The 14616-nt window shown below is 45.6% G+C and overlaps 1 protein-coding gene across 1 annotated transcript; it reads left to right on the forward strand.

The window, feature by feature from the left end:
* Nucleotides 1-10773: 10773 nt before the first annotated feature.
* Nucleotides 10774-13506, forward strand: LOC125520039 (activator of 90 kDa heat shock protein ATPase homolog). Its single transcript, XM_048684833.1, has 3 exons — nucleotides 10774-11770; nucleotides 12928-13007; nucleotides 13104-13506. Exons 1-3 carry the CDS (start codon nucleotides 10868-10870, stop codon nucleotides 13195-13197), a joined length of 1077 nt encoding a protein of 358 aa, XP_048540790.1. The 5' UTR covers nucleotides 10774-10867; the 3' UTR covers nucleotides 13198-13506.
* The last annotated feature ends 1110 nt before the right edge of the window (nucleotides 13507-14616 follow it).

Below are 14616 nucleotides of genomic sequence, written 5' to 3' on the forward strand. Positions count from 1 at the left end.
TCGTAACTAACTCATTGGCTACATTGCTTGCAAGGCTTATAGTGATGTACATTACCGAGAGGGCCCAGAGATACCACTGCGACAATCGGAGTGACAAATCCTAATCTCGGTCTATGCCAACTCAACAAACACCATTGGAGATACCTGTAGAGCACCTTTATAATCACCCAGATACATTGTGATGTTTGGTAGCACACAAAGTGTTCCTCCGGTATTCGGGAGTTGCATGATCTCATAGTCATAGGAACATGTATAAGTTATGGAGAAAGAAGTAGCAACAAACTGAACGATCATCGTGCTAAGCTAACGGATGGGTCAAGTCAATCACATCATTCTCTAATGATGTGATCCCGTTAATCAAATAACAACTCATGTCTATGGTTAGGAAACATAACCATCATTGATTCAATGAGCTAGTCAAGTGGAGGCATACTAGTGACATTCTGTTTGTCTATGTATTCACACATGTACTAAGTTTCCAGTTAATACAATTCTAGCATGAATAATGAACATTTATCATGATATAAGGAAATATAAATAACAACTTTATTATTGCCTCTAGGGCATATTTCCTTCACGAACCTGGGTAAAACATTGTGTTCCCATCGTCCCTTGTTACCATTAATCCTCAAATGCACAGTTCGGGACCCCCCTACCCGAGATCTGCCGGTTTTGACACCGGCATACTTCTTTGACCAGCCTCTTATACATCAATAACTTGTATGCCATTCATACCTGAGCTGGACCTTCCAGTCTTATTTCCTTTTGCCTTCACACTTCTAATAGTTTTACTTTCGATATTTCTGTCACTCACATAAGAGGCACCCAACCTTTAAGAGTGGATTTAGACCTGGATTTCCTAGGCGTGTAAGTCTCACTAACACCCTTCAGACTTGTACTTTCTCTTTAAGTTGTTGTTTTATTCACCATCATCACATGACTAGTGTCCTTCATGATCACATCTTTCACCAGCCTAGTTCATAGTGAGCACTTCACAAATACTGCAAACAAACATTGACCATATCTTTTGGCCTTTGTTTCTACTTGGAAACTAATTTTCAGTTCCATAAATACTACATAACTATCCTAGATATTTGAAGTTCGAGTCTCATGGAAACAAGCGTATTGCACTTGCCTGTAACGAAATTCTAGCTTTTGGGTTGAAGGACGAGAGCCACTTCATCCACAACATTAGCGAGAGAATACCAAAAGCATGTGGTAGGACAAAGTCCTTCTCGACACTCTTGAGGACAATCCTCACATTATGTTACCAATCGCAAAGTATTAACCAGATAAATAACAGCTATTCAATTCCAACAGGGAAAGTGGAAAAGCAAGCATTATCTACAACTAATATGCAAATTATACTTAGACTATGTTCAATAATTAACTACACTTAGTGATTAAACATTTAAGTCTAAAGTGCGCTCCCACTCAAATCAATATCTCTCATAATTGATTTTGAGGGATACAAGACCCATTTATCAATTCAATGATGTGGACATCACTGATGACAAGAATTTCAATCGGTAGGCCAGCTTGCCAATCACATCTCTATGTGACTCTTGTTCATCTTTCGATGGACATGTTCTGAGCTCATAATATCGTTCGTGAATGTTCAAGACAACCAAGTGATCTCGATGCGAGGTCTAACCTCCCCCGCCTCATACTCTCGATTCGTTCGTACCCATGCAGGCAAGCCACACCCCAAAAAGATACATATTTCAGACGGTGCTACTCTTGGGAGAACACTAACTACTTCATATATTTAAGTGAGAGATCACCCTAATAAAGAGCGACTATGGTGCAATCAAAAGGGTGCAATAAAAGGGTATAAACATCTCAAGCAATTCATAATAGCATGATATGGTATAGCCCTTTTTGATGGAGGAGTTTTATTTTCTTCACCTTTGGCATTTGTGTCAGTGTCCACCTTCGCAAAACTTGTCACCGCCTGTAATATGCATCAAATAATATTGCTATCACAATAGTTGATTAAATTAATCCAATACAACAAGGTCGACACGCTGGTCATTAAAGTGACAATCATCTGGCTCCAGCCATCATGCTAAATCATGACAAGCAGGTCAGGTTAATTAATTTACATTGTATAGCCTTCTCACATATACTCTCATTAGACGAAGACTATACGATATCACGTGCCTTCCTGCAAAACCAATTTAGAGGCCACTAATCGGTTTGTGCAGATTTTATTTTACGCAGCTTCTAGGGTTTCGAAACAAACCGCAGCTACCAACGTTCATCATCAAGTATGATTATTCAATTCGCTAGATTAACTTTGTGGGGAGTATGAAACATGAGATAAAAAATCTCGAGCCCCATAGTGAACTTCGTCATACGCAAGAACCCTGTGCAGATCATATCAACATTGCCATTTAATATGCGAAACATTCATCTTTCTTAAGTATGGTGGAACCCAAAGAACTGAAGCACTTCGTTGATCTATCAACCAACATACTCAGGAGCAGCATGGAAGGATCGTGGATTGCCAAAACTCTGTAGCAAAAAGTCCACCATGTCATCAAGATTAGAACTATGCAAATTCAAGGGAAACAAGAAGAACATCAGGTAATAGATCTCATCTACTACTCACACAAATAATTTTTAGCAATAGATCTCATCTACTAAAAATTATATTGTGCAATACCCATACATATCATGTATTCTAGATCGTAACATGCATCTACGTATAGCACGACTCTTGATGCCACTTTAGGGTCACGCAACATAAAACAATAATTTCCAACCTACGCACTAGCCTAGGACCACTATGAAGATGCATACAAGGTTTGATCTGATCGTTACCAACTCATAGCGCAATGGAAGTAGAGTTAGCGAAGATCGTCAGTGCAGATCCCGCAGCTAGGATTTTATAACCTCCCAACCGTGAGGATGTTCTCCCCCAGACAGCCCCTCGGGCGGTCCCTGGATAGCCCTTGGGAGGCCCTTAGGCAGAACCTCCGACGGCCCTTCGAGAGGCCCTCAGACAGAACCTAAGATAGTCCCTCGGACAGCACCTCGACATGTCTCTTAAACTAAGATCAAAACTAAGACCTCTCTACCGGGTTGCACACATCTGGTGTCAACTATCCGGCAGGGCTTTGTCGTCCAAAACTAGGACCTACCGAAGACTAGACAGCCTTTCGACGTACAAAACTATTTCGCGATGGGAGAGATGGAAAGCCAGATCATTGCATGGCATGTGTTGAGAGAGAACTTGAGTGAAATGGAGAGCTCTCTCCACCTCTATTTATAGTGGGAGGCAAGGGGTAGAGACTAGGGGAAAAGATCAAAACAACCTTGGATATTTTCCACCTAAAGCCACAAAAGGGGGGCACCTCCCATGACATCACCCACTACTTTAGGGTACGGGTGACATCACCCACTACTTCATGGCACGGATGACATCACCCACTACTTTAGGGCACAGATGACATCACCCACTACTTTAGGGAATGGGTGACATCACCCATGACATCATAATCCCATGATTCATGGGATCTTGTCCCCTCAGACTGGGACAAGTTTCCCCACGACCATTTAATCTGGAAAAATTCCCGAAGGTCAGGAACATTTTTGGCACCCCCTAAAATAATCTTGGACGTGTTCCAGAACATTTTTGGTATGTTGTTTTTATCTCTGAAACACTTCTAGTGACTCTGAAACATTTCTGATTTTCTCTGAAAAATTTATGTCCTCTTCGAAACTCTCCGGTAACATTCTCTTGGACTCCATGGCTATTACTTTGCAGATAGATGACCCTTAAGTGTGTGACCCTATAGGTTTGTTGAAGTATAGACATGATCGGAACTCTTTCCGATTAATGATCAATGGCGTAACCGTGGACATCCATATTGACCCCTATACCCACATGAATGAATATTCGAGCGAACTTGTAATCATTGAATGTTGTTCCTGCTGCTTCGCGATATGCTACAAATACCCGAGATGAAATTTAATGGCATCCCCATGAATCAACAACTTGTTCACCATGCCAGTTTTCTCGTTACTGGTTTTGTTCTCTTTTCTTGTTCCCGCGTTTCGGTATCCTTGTGATCAAATCACATTGTGTCTAGCCAGACGATGATGGATACCATAACACCAAGAGGGCTCAAAGAATATATCTCCATCGTTATAGGAGCAAATACCAATCTTGAGCTATCAAGTCACTTGTGATACTTTTCCATGAACCCAAAAGCTGTTGTAATAGCCACCCTGTTACGAATGACAGTAAACAAAACCCCAAAGTTCATGAAGCAAGCAAGCATGAAGGAACTCAATACTCTCATGGTCTTAGGAATTCTGAAAACGCTAACTTCTCTGTGTTATAAAACCATTAACTCGTGACCGATGTATCTCGTAGCATAACATCAATATGGGTCAATTGAACACAAGCGTTCTTATAACATTGTGTCCTCGAACTTGCCGGCATAGTCATACCCATGATCAGGAAAACGTGACCATCATGCAATGCTTGAGCTAGTCTTAAAGGCACGACTAGGAATATTTATTTTCATTTATTATTCTACATGTGCATATGGGCCCTCTGAGACTTTATGGATATATAGACTCAAGGACCATTGCAGTTATAGCATGGAACATAAATATAGTTACGAACTTGGAGATAAATAGTAGCTATTATAATTTTTTCTCGAATACGCACGAGAGTGCGTGTCATTCATTAAAGAATAGAGTGGGGGTGGGGAGCCCCAAAACACCAATACAAGGTTTGACGCTATTTACATGCCAGCTTTTAGCTGGCCTACCGAAATACAAGAAACTGTTCGAACTACTCAGGTTACTGCCCACTCCGCTGGCCACATGCCCTATTCTATCAGCCCCGCCTTCGTCCAGGACGCACCTTCCTCTCTAAGCATATTCGTAACCCATGGAAGTGATGGAGTTGCGTCGTTGAAGACTATATCATTCATGTGTTTCCAGAGTGCCCACATTCCTAGTATGCATAGTGCCCTAGTTGACTTGCGGTGAAGATCGCTGACATCCTGTCTCACACACCAGCCAGCCAGGGTCTCTCCTGGTAACGGAAGGAAATCCACACGTCCCTTGAGTGTGGTACACCAATGCCATACTTGCTTTGCGAATGAGCAGTCAATGAGCAGATGTTGCATGGTTTCATCATGTTGGCTGCAAAGCGGACAGTTGTCCTGATGAGGCAGTCCTCTCCGTGCTAGCCTGTCAGAAGTCCAGCAGCGGTTCCTGATAGCCAACCAAGAGAAGAACCGGCATTGCAATGGCGCTTTGGATTTCCATGTGAACGCAGCCATCAGCGAGACTTCCCTTCCCAAGAACCTGGCCTCATACGCAGATTTCGCCGAGAAGGTACCATTGCTCTCCCAGACCCATTTGACCGTGTCCTCCACCTCGTCGTCAAGTTGCACCACCTCAAGCTGCGTCCAAATGGTCAAGAACTCCTGAAGCTCCTCCCACGTTAGGTTTGGGCCAACATCTAAAGCCCAACTGTCGTTGGCTTGTGCCTCCCTGACCACCTTCTTCCTTCTGGTGCGTGGTGGTACTCTGGCATATATTGCCGGTGCAATCTCACTAATTCTCGCTCCGTTGATCCAACGGTCCTCCCAAAACAGGGTCTTGGCGCCGCTCCCCACCGTCGTATGAGCCGCGGCCTGGACCAGAGCGTGGGCTTCATGTGGTACCGAGATAGAGAACTCCGCCCAGGCTCTATCACTGTCTACCTTCTGTAGCCATGGCCAGCGGGCCTGGAGCACCTTGTTGAGCCACCTCAAGTCTGGCAAGCCCAGCCCGCCTGCCCACTTGGGTGTACACACCTCATCCCAGGCCACCGAGCAGTTCCCGCCGTTTGCTTCGCTCTTGCCACACCACAAGAAGCCTCGGCAAATCTTGACAAGTGCAGTGAGTGTTTTTGCAGGTAGGGATAGCGCGAGCATGGAATGAACGGGCATGGCACAAAGTATCGATTGGATCAAGAGCAACCACCCACTCTTTGGCAGAAGAGTTGCCTTCCACAGTGGCAAGGAGTTTCGAACTTTGTCCACGAGACCCTGGAACTGGGCCGCCGATTGCTTTCGGATCGTCAAAGGGAGTCCCAAGTAGGTGCAAGGGAACGCCGAAGACGTGCATCCCAGGATGGTCGTAGTCTCCTCCACCTCCTCTTGAGAGCAGCGAATCGGCCAAATCGCGCTCTTGTTCATGTTGACCATCAAGCCCGACGCTTGCCCGAAGATGTTTAAAAGCGCAGCACAAGTGGTTGCTTCCAAAGTTGTTGGCTTGAAGAATAAAACCACATCATCCGCAAACATTGACATTCGCTGCCGCAAGCCCGATCTGGCTAGGTGGGAGAGGAAACCCTTCGTTGTCGCATACTCGAAGAGTGCACGTAGTGGCTCCATGCAAAGGATGAATAACATTGGGGACATCGGATCCCCTTGTCGAAGGCCTTGACATGCCAGTATCGGTCTACGAGGGGTGCCATTGACCATGATCCTAGTCGACGACGTTGCCAAAAGTCCACAGATCCACGTCAACCATCTCTCCCCAAAGCCCATTCTCCTTAGAACCTCTAGCACAAACGGCCATTGCAGCGTGTCAAACGCCTTAGTAATGTCGAGCTTAAGCATGACCGTTGGCCTCCATAGTGCATGCAACCTCCGGGCAGTGCATTGGACTAGCATATAGTTATCGTGCAGAGACCGCCTCTTAACAAACGCACTTTGGTGGTGCCCCACAAGCTTTGGTAGTTCCTCCGCCAACCTTGTAGCCAAAATTTTATCAAAAATCTTGATCGGTCCACTGACTAGGCTGATTGGTCTGAAGTCTTTTATATCCACCGCTCCTGGCTTCTTAGGTATAAATGTGACAATGGCCTTGTTTATAGCAGCCATTCCCCCTCATATCTCCTCTATGGAAGTGATCTAGCGCCCTCATGAAATCATCGTTGAGCACCATCCAGCAAGTGACAAAGAAGCGGCCGGTGAACCCATCCAGGCCTGGCGCTTTGTCAAGTGGCATCGACTTAATGATGTTGAAAACTTCCTCCTCCTCAAACTGCACCTCCACTTGGTGAAGATCATGGGACGGCAAATCCAACATATCAAGGTTTATCGGCATCTTCCTTGCTGTCGTCGAGCCAAAGAGCCGCCCATAGTAGTCATCGACCGCGTTGGCTATATCCTCCTGACCCGTGTGTGTTACCCCGTTGGCCTGGATGGCCGTGATGATGTTCTTGCGTTGCATGTGCCTCGCATGTCGCTGGAAGTACTTTGTGTTGGCCTCCCCTTCCTTCAGCTGCAATAAGCGCGAACGCTGTCACGCAATCGTCCTCTCCAGCAAGCACAGCCCTAACAATTTCCTTTTGAGCATCTTGCGGAGATCGTGTTCCTGATTCTCCAACGTCCTCTTGTACGAAGCGGCATCTAGTCTAGCAATGACTTCCATGGCCAAGGCAATTTGCAGTCGAGTGTTTCCAATCCACCTGTCGCTCCAGGATTGCAATGCCTTGGCAGTGGCGTGTAGCTTGTTATCCAGCATGATAAATGGATTCCCCACCGACTGAATCGAGCCCCAAGCCTCCTGGACCGTATCCAAGAACCCATCCACCTTAGGCCAGAAGCACTCGAATTTGAAACGCTTGCCCATATGGAATTCAGCATCCGTATCCAGTAGAAGAGGGAAATGATCTGATACTGATGATCCCAGAGCAGTGAGCAAGCTATTTGGGAACAAGTCCTCCCATGTGTTGGTGACAAACACATGGTCGATCTTCTCTAGTGTCGGGTCTCTTTGTTCGTTGCTCCAGGTGTACCTTCTGCCATTCAGGTATTGTTCCTTCAGTTCAAGCCTATTTATCAAAGCACGGAACCTTGCCATCATCCGTCTGTTCGTGGTAGGCTTGTTCTTGTCGTCTGTGGAGACCAAAAGGTTAAAATCTCCCAACAGAATCCAAGGTCCAACATGTAGATCCCGAATGTCCCTCAATTCCGTCATGAAATCAACTTTGGCCACATCACCTTGTGGGCCATATACCCCGGTAAGTCACTAATGCAGTTTCCCTTCCTGTGAGACTAGAGCCGTGAGCGTGTTGGCCGTTGTGTGCCTGTTCGAGAGGGAGACTACTAGGCTATCCCAAGCGATCAAAATACCACCGCGAGTGCCCACCGCAGGCACGTAGTAAAATTGCTCGAATTTATTACCCAGGCAATGTTTAACCACATCGATGGAGATGGACTCCATTTTGGTTTCTTGAATGCATACAATGCTCACATTAGCCGCCGCCACTACTTGATACACCGCATTTCTTCTAGCCGGCGAATTGAGACCTCGCACGTTCCACACGAATACTTTGGGCGGGTTTGAAGACATCGATAGTGCCCACCGATCCACGTGCCACCGAGGCTTGAGTAGCTATTATAATTGCCGCTAGGCATATCTCCTACCCTTATGGATTGATTATTTTTCATGGACATGCCTAATATGTGCTCTTATGTGCATCGTACTCAATATACTTTGCTACTTTTAGCCTAATGCACTATTTTTTGGGCATCATTGAGGAGGAACGCCAACAAAGACATGAATTGATACAGGAACCTAGGTAGATATTTATGATGTCTAATAAATTGGACACACTTTTAATACACTTTAAAATCGTCCCACCTTTATGTCTTCACGCAACACCATCATGTTGTTTCTCGTACAACATCATGAAATATTTCAAGGGATTTGCTTATGTCTTGAGTGTGTCTGAGAGGTGTTCTTTTCTCCATCCCTTATATGTCAATTATTTATCTGTTTTATTGTGTGAATAGAAAATATCCCTTGTATGTGTGTTATGACATGGTCAATTTGTGAACCGGTGACATGGTCAACTGGTCATCTCCCTTTATATTCTGACTTGGTGCCTTTTCCCATGCATATTGTGTGACCTGATATGGATTCCCCCCACTCCTCCTCCCTCCCCACGTTTCTATTTTTGTCACCCTCCGCCACTAAATGGAAGGGAGCTTGGGGTTTCATTGTTCGTTACGAGTATGGCGAGGTTCATGTTACGGCTGCAGGGGAGTTTGATCATGTTCGTAGTCCACTACAAGCTAAAGCAATGACGTGATTAAAAGCAATGGAAGGTGTTGTGAATCTTGGAGGAATCGTGTTATTTTCGAGTCCGATTACCAGGTCCAAGTTGAAGCTCTCAAATCAAGGGGGTATGATTCTACAAAAGTAGGGGATCCTCCTGCGCAAAATGAACTTTGCAAAATTCAATTTTGTCTTTTGTCATCCGAAGTGTAATAAGCCTGTATTAACTGTTGCACCCTTCAATTACTCTAAAAGTCAAAATTATAAAAGAGGACCGGATATTATACTCTAATTCTTCCTCATGTCTATGCTTCTTTGGAGTTTATGACGGTGGAAGCAGGGGCATGCCACGATTATTTATTATATCTACTGGTTTTTGACTCTAAAGCCCCGTTTGATAGCTCAGCTTTTTCTAAGTATTATAAAAATATTGCAGTTTTCTAAAATACCATGGTTTTAATTATCGTGAGCTGTTTGGCATCGATAAAAAATTGTAGTATTTAAACTATAGTATTGTCAAAACTGTGTTATTTTCTCTGCATTAAAAAAAGAACCTTAGACCTCTTTTTTAAAAACAGAGCACGCGAAGAAAACAAGACTCTTCGTGATCGTCTTCCTCGCTCTCAAGCTGCCGCCGCCCGGAAGATCGTTGGCCATGGGACAAGCCAACAGAAGGGAATGGAAAGAAAAATGGTGTCCTTCCTACTCTCACTTGCGCTCCTTCTCTTCTTGTATGTGTTGTGCATCAGGTTGTCCCCCGGGCAACTCATGCCGTTGTGTGCGATTATAACCATACCGTACGTGTGCAGCTCTATCATGTCGCGTCCTTGCTCGCCGCGGCTTGCCGTGCATGCGCTGCTCCCGAACGCCGCCCCATGCCTCAGTGCGCCCCGCTCACCGCTGCCGGCCAACCTGCAGCCGAGCTAGAGCGACACCGCGCGCTTCCGTGCGTGTGCTCCGACCGCCGCTGATGCATAGCATGCCGCCGAGTCTGATTAAGCTGTTCAATTTGCGGCTAGCTAGCCACTTTACGTCGCTGTAAACATTCACCAGCCAAACACTGTCAGAGTATTTCCAATACTACGAAATGCTTTGATATGTTAAAACTGTGGTATCTAGTACCTATAGACAAAAATATTGCAGTTTTTCAATACTATAGTTTCTGCAGCACTTCACTATCAAACACAGCCTAAACCTTAAAGGTGAGATGATGTAGGGCGCAAAATCTTTCTTTAATACTGCGTTGGCAAGGTTTTGAACTCAATACTGCGTTGGCACGAATTCAGTCAACTAATCCAAAAGTTCAAACTATAAGAAATAAGTGGATATTATACTCACATCTACTCGCATAACACGGACTGAAGATTGTTCTGCCGCTCTCAGTCTTGGCAGATGCCGGTGCCTCTGACATTGTTATTGGTTTGGTGACTAGCGATATGGCTAAAATCCAAAGGTTAAGTGAAATAGTACTCCCTCCGTTTACTTTTGTAAGACGTTTTAGGCATTTAAGATAATACCTAAAACAGTTTAATTTTAGCTGTCTTAAACGTCTTATAAAAGTGAACAGAGGAAGTATATTTTATTTGTTTCATAAAAGGAAAATTCCAGACCATTCGAGCGCACGACCGAACCGTCCAGATTCAGCCGTGGGCCTAATTCTTCCCCAATTCTAAAAGCCCCCCGTCTCTAGACATCAGTTTCGTACGCTCGCTTACACGACGCGCAGATCCGAGGAAAGAAAAGCAAATCGTGCCCAACCAAACCCTAGCCCCCTCCCCAGCCCATGGCGAAGTTCGGCGAGGGCGACGCTCGGTGGATCGTGCAGGAGCGCGCCGACGGTGCCAACGTCCACAACTGGCACTGGGCGGAGCGCGACTGTCTCGACTGGTCTCGCGCGCTTCTCTCCAAGCTCCTCGCGGGCCTCCCCGTCCTCTCCGGAGAGGGCGGCCTCACCCTCCGCACCACCACCCTCGACAAGCTTGATGGCGAGGCCTACGTCAACATCCGCAAGGGCAAGGTCATCCCAGGGTACGAGCTTTCCCTCACGCTCGCCTGGGAGGCCGATGCCACAACCGAGTCGGGGGTCGTCAAGGTCACCGGCACCGCTGAGGTACCCTACCTCGCTGACGAGAACGCCGACGAGGACCCCGAACTCCGCATCACTGTTCGCGGTGACGACGGCCCCCTCGCGCGCCGGGCCAAGGATGCCTTCATCGCCCATGGCAAGCCTCTGGTTATTACGAAGATCCGGGATTATGTCGCCGCCATGGCGAATGGTGGCCCCGCCAAGGACGAGATAGATTCGAAGAAGATTTCCACCAAGGCTGCCCCAGCGGCCGGTGGCGCAGCTGTTGCTCCTGCTCCTTCAGTGAAGGTAACAGCAGCGCCAGTGCAGGCGCCAGCAGCTAAGGAGAAGAAGGCGAATGGCAAGGATAAGGAAGGATTCAAGACTATCGAGATGACAGAGAAGTTCAACTGCCGCTCCAAGGACATCTATGAGATCTTGATGGATGACAACAGGTGGAAGGGTTTCACACAGAGCAATGCGAGGATCAGCAAGGATGTTGGTGGGCAGTTTAGCCTCTTTGATGGGTCCATCACAGGTGTTAATGAGGAGCTGCAGGAAGGGAAGCTGATCGTGCAGAAATGGCGGTTTGGGAGCTGGGCTGATGGCGTCCATTCTACAGTAAGTTCTATGCTCAAAGACATCATTATGACATTGTGCTTGCTTGTGTTATGTAGTTGTACCGCTCCACCGTTCGGTATTTGATAGGGATGCATGAAATTGGCTCATGCTGAACCAAGTTAGCTTAGGCTCATCTAACAATGAATGAACAAGATTGGATGTTTGATTATATGAATTATTACTTTCATACAGTTAGACGTGCTGGTAAGAATGGGCCATCTGCGAATTCTACTCCCTCCGTTCCTAAATATTTGTCTTTTTAGAGATTTCAAATGGACTACCACATACGGATGTATATAGACATATTTTAGAATGTAGATTCACTCATTTTGCTCCGTATGTAGTCACTTGTTGAAATCTCTAGAAAGACAAATATTTAGGAACGGAGAGAGTAATAAGCATAGAACTTGAGCTGTTGACTATTTACAGTTACAATTTACTTTCCCACTCCTTTGTACCTCCTGCCAAGTACCATCTGTGGGTAGCACCATGTTCAGCAAAAATTGGCATCTCTAGTATGGCATTTGAGGTTGATATAATTCAGCATATGATCAGTACTATTTTGTTTTTATGATGAGAGGAGAGATTTTCATATATCATACCAATTACCATGGACATATTATCTTCTAAGATTCTAGTCTTGTAGCCTTGTAGGTGGACTGAATGCTAGGCCTTGTGTAAGGAATGTCTGCCTGTTGCCATAGAATTAGTCTGTTACCATCAATGTGGAGTGATACAAGGACTAATGAGTCCAGTCTACCATTTTTAGAACACGAGTCCTAGCTAGAAGAATGGTTTCACTTCATATTGTTTTTTTTTTGCAATGAACTACTAATGCTGACCTTATACACTGTATTAATACTGATTCAATTTGGGCGATGTAAATTCTTGGAACGAGATCCTCTGACTTATCAAGGGATGTCAGAGTAGCTACAGTGGCCTAACATTCCTTCCTTGCAGTTATATCTGCATGCCGTAATATGCATATGGTTATTTGCCTACGTGCTCCATGTCTCTTTTCCTAGCTGCCTTACTAATAAATACTAGTGCTTAATATGCTTGACCAGCTGATATTTTCATCTTGCTAATGATGTTCTGTAGATATAAAACGTCACATTTTTCGTTCAGGAACATAACCTCATTGTGCTGTAATGCAGGTCAGGTTGGTGTTTGATGAGCCTGAGTCAGGAGTGACAACAATAAAGCTCAAACAAACTGATGTGCCAGAGGAAGACAGGTACTTCAAGTTTTTGTGCTTTAAACTTTTGAATTGGTTAATCTCTACCGGTTTCGGCTCCTGTTGAAAGTCCTGTGTTGCCATTTCCTACTGCAGGTATGGGAACTCAACCGTGGTGGAGAACACTGAGAGAGGCTGGAAAGAGCTCATCTTCCAGAGGATACGTGCAGTGTTCGGTTTTGGGGTCTGAAAAAGCATCTTTGACATCCAGCTTCAATGAAGTCGATCCTGCCTTTTCATGGCTATCCATGTTTTGCTGTCTTAGTTTATTCGATGCTGATCGACACACAAAACTTCGTGAACTTCCGGGAATTGAAAAATACTCCGTGTTACCTTGTATTCATCACGCTGGGTTGTGCTTTGAAGTCGTCACTCATGAAAGTTTGAGCTTGTGACTCATGTAGAGGCCGGCGAAAGATGGTCGCTGAGTGACTATTATTTTTGTTCCTTGCGTCTGTATGACATGGTACCAGATAAATTGTATTGAAGGTTCTAGTTCTACAAGCACCACTACGAGTGCTGCTTTGCTAAAATGTCGTGAAAAACCTCGAAAATAAGTGTGTGCGCGCGCATTGACAATATAAGATTTACTGCCCTGCTATATTAATATAGCAACCACTTGATACAGCCAGAAGTTTGATGCTGGGGCAAACAACACAATCACATCCAAAAGAAATGCTGGCAGCACCGGATGAACGAAAGCTGAAGCATCCAGCAGTCGTTGGGCCGCATGAACGAAAGCTGAAGCATCCCGCAATCGTTGGGCCCACCGAAAACATCCACCACGCTCCAATGCCATCGAGTTGCCGCGAACCAAGCAACACGGTACATGCAGGGAAGCGAGGGAGAGGTACTCTCGACCCACCGGAAACATCCACCATGCTCCAATGCTATCGAGTCGCCGCGAACCAAGCAACACGGTACACGCAGGGAAGCGGGGGAAAGGTACTCCCGATGTCCTTTCAAGAAGGTTGATGGCGCCCGCAGGCGTCATCGCTGTCGGTGTCAAAACCGACGGATCTCGGGTAGGGAGTCCCGAACTGTGCGTCTAAGACGGATGGTAACAGGAGGCGGGGGACAAGATATTTATTCAGGTTCGGGCCCTCTCGATGGAGGTAATACCCTACGTCCTGCTTAATTGATCTTGATGATATGAGCATTACAAGAGTTAATCTACCACGAGATCGTAGAGGCTAAAACCCTAGAAGCTAGCCTATTGTATGATTGTATGTTGTCCTTCGGACTAAACCCTCCGGTTTATATAGACACCGGAGGGGGTTAGGGTTACACAGAGTCGATTACATGGAAGAAGATCTACATATTCGTATTGGCAAGCTTGCCTTCCACGCCAAGGAGAGTCTCATCCGGACACAGAACGAAGTCTTCAATTTTGTATCTTCATAGTCCAACAGTCCGGCCAAAAGATATAGTCCGGCTGTCCGGAGACCCCCTAATCCAAGACTCCCTCAGTAGTCCCTGAACCAGGCTTCAATGACGATGAGTCCGGCGCGCAGATTTGTCTTCGTCATTGCAAGGCGGGTTCTTCCTCCGAATACTTCATAGAAGATTTTGAACACAAGAATAGTGTACGGCTCTGCAAAACAAGTTC

The sequence above is a fragment of the Triticum urartu genome, chromosome 7, assembly GCF_003073215.2.
Source record: "Triticum urartu cultivar G1812 chromosome 7, Tu2.1, whole genome shotgun sequence".
Lineage (NCBI taxonomy): Eukaryota > Viridiplantae > Streptophyta > Magnoliopsida > Poales > Poaceae > Triticum > Triticum urartu.

Coding starts and splice junctions, on each gene's coding strand:
- LOC125520039 (XM_048684833.1), top strand. CDS start 10,868: ATGGCGAAGTTCGGCGAGGGCGACGCTCGGTGGATCGTGCAGGAGCGC. Junction 11,771..12,927: donor CTGATGGCGTCCATTCTACA/GTAAGTTCTATG, acceptor GCTGTAATGCAG/GTCAGGTTGGTGTTTGATGA. Junction 13,008..13,103: donor GATGTGCCAGAGGAAGACAG/GTACTTCAAGTT, acceptor TTCCTACTGCAG/GTATGGGAACTCAACCGTGG.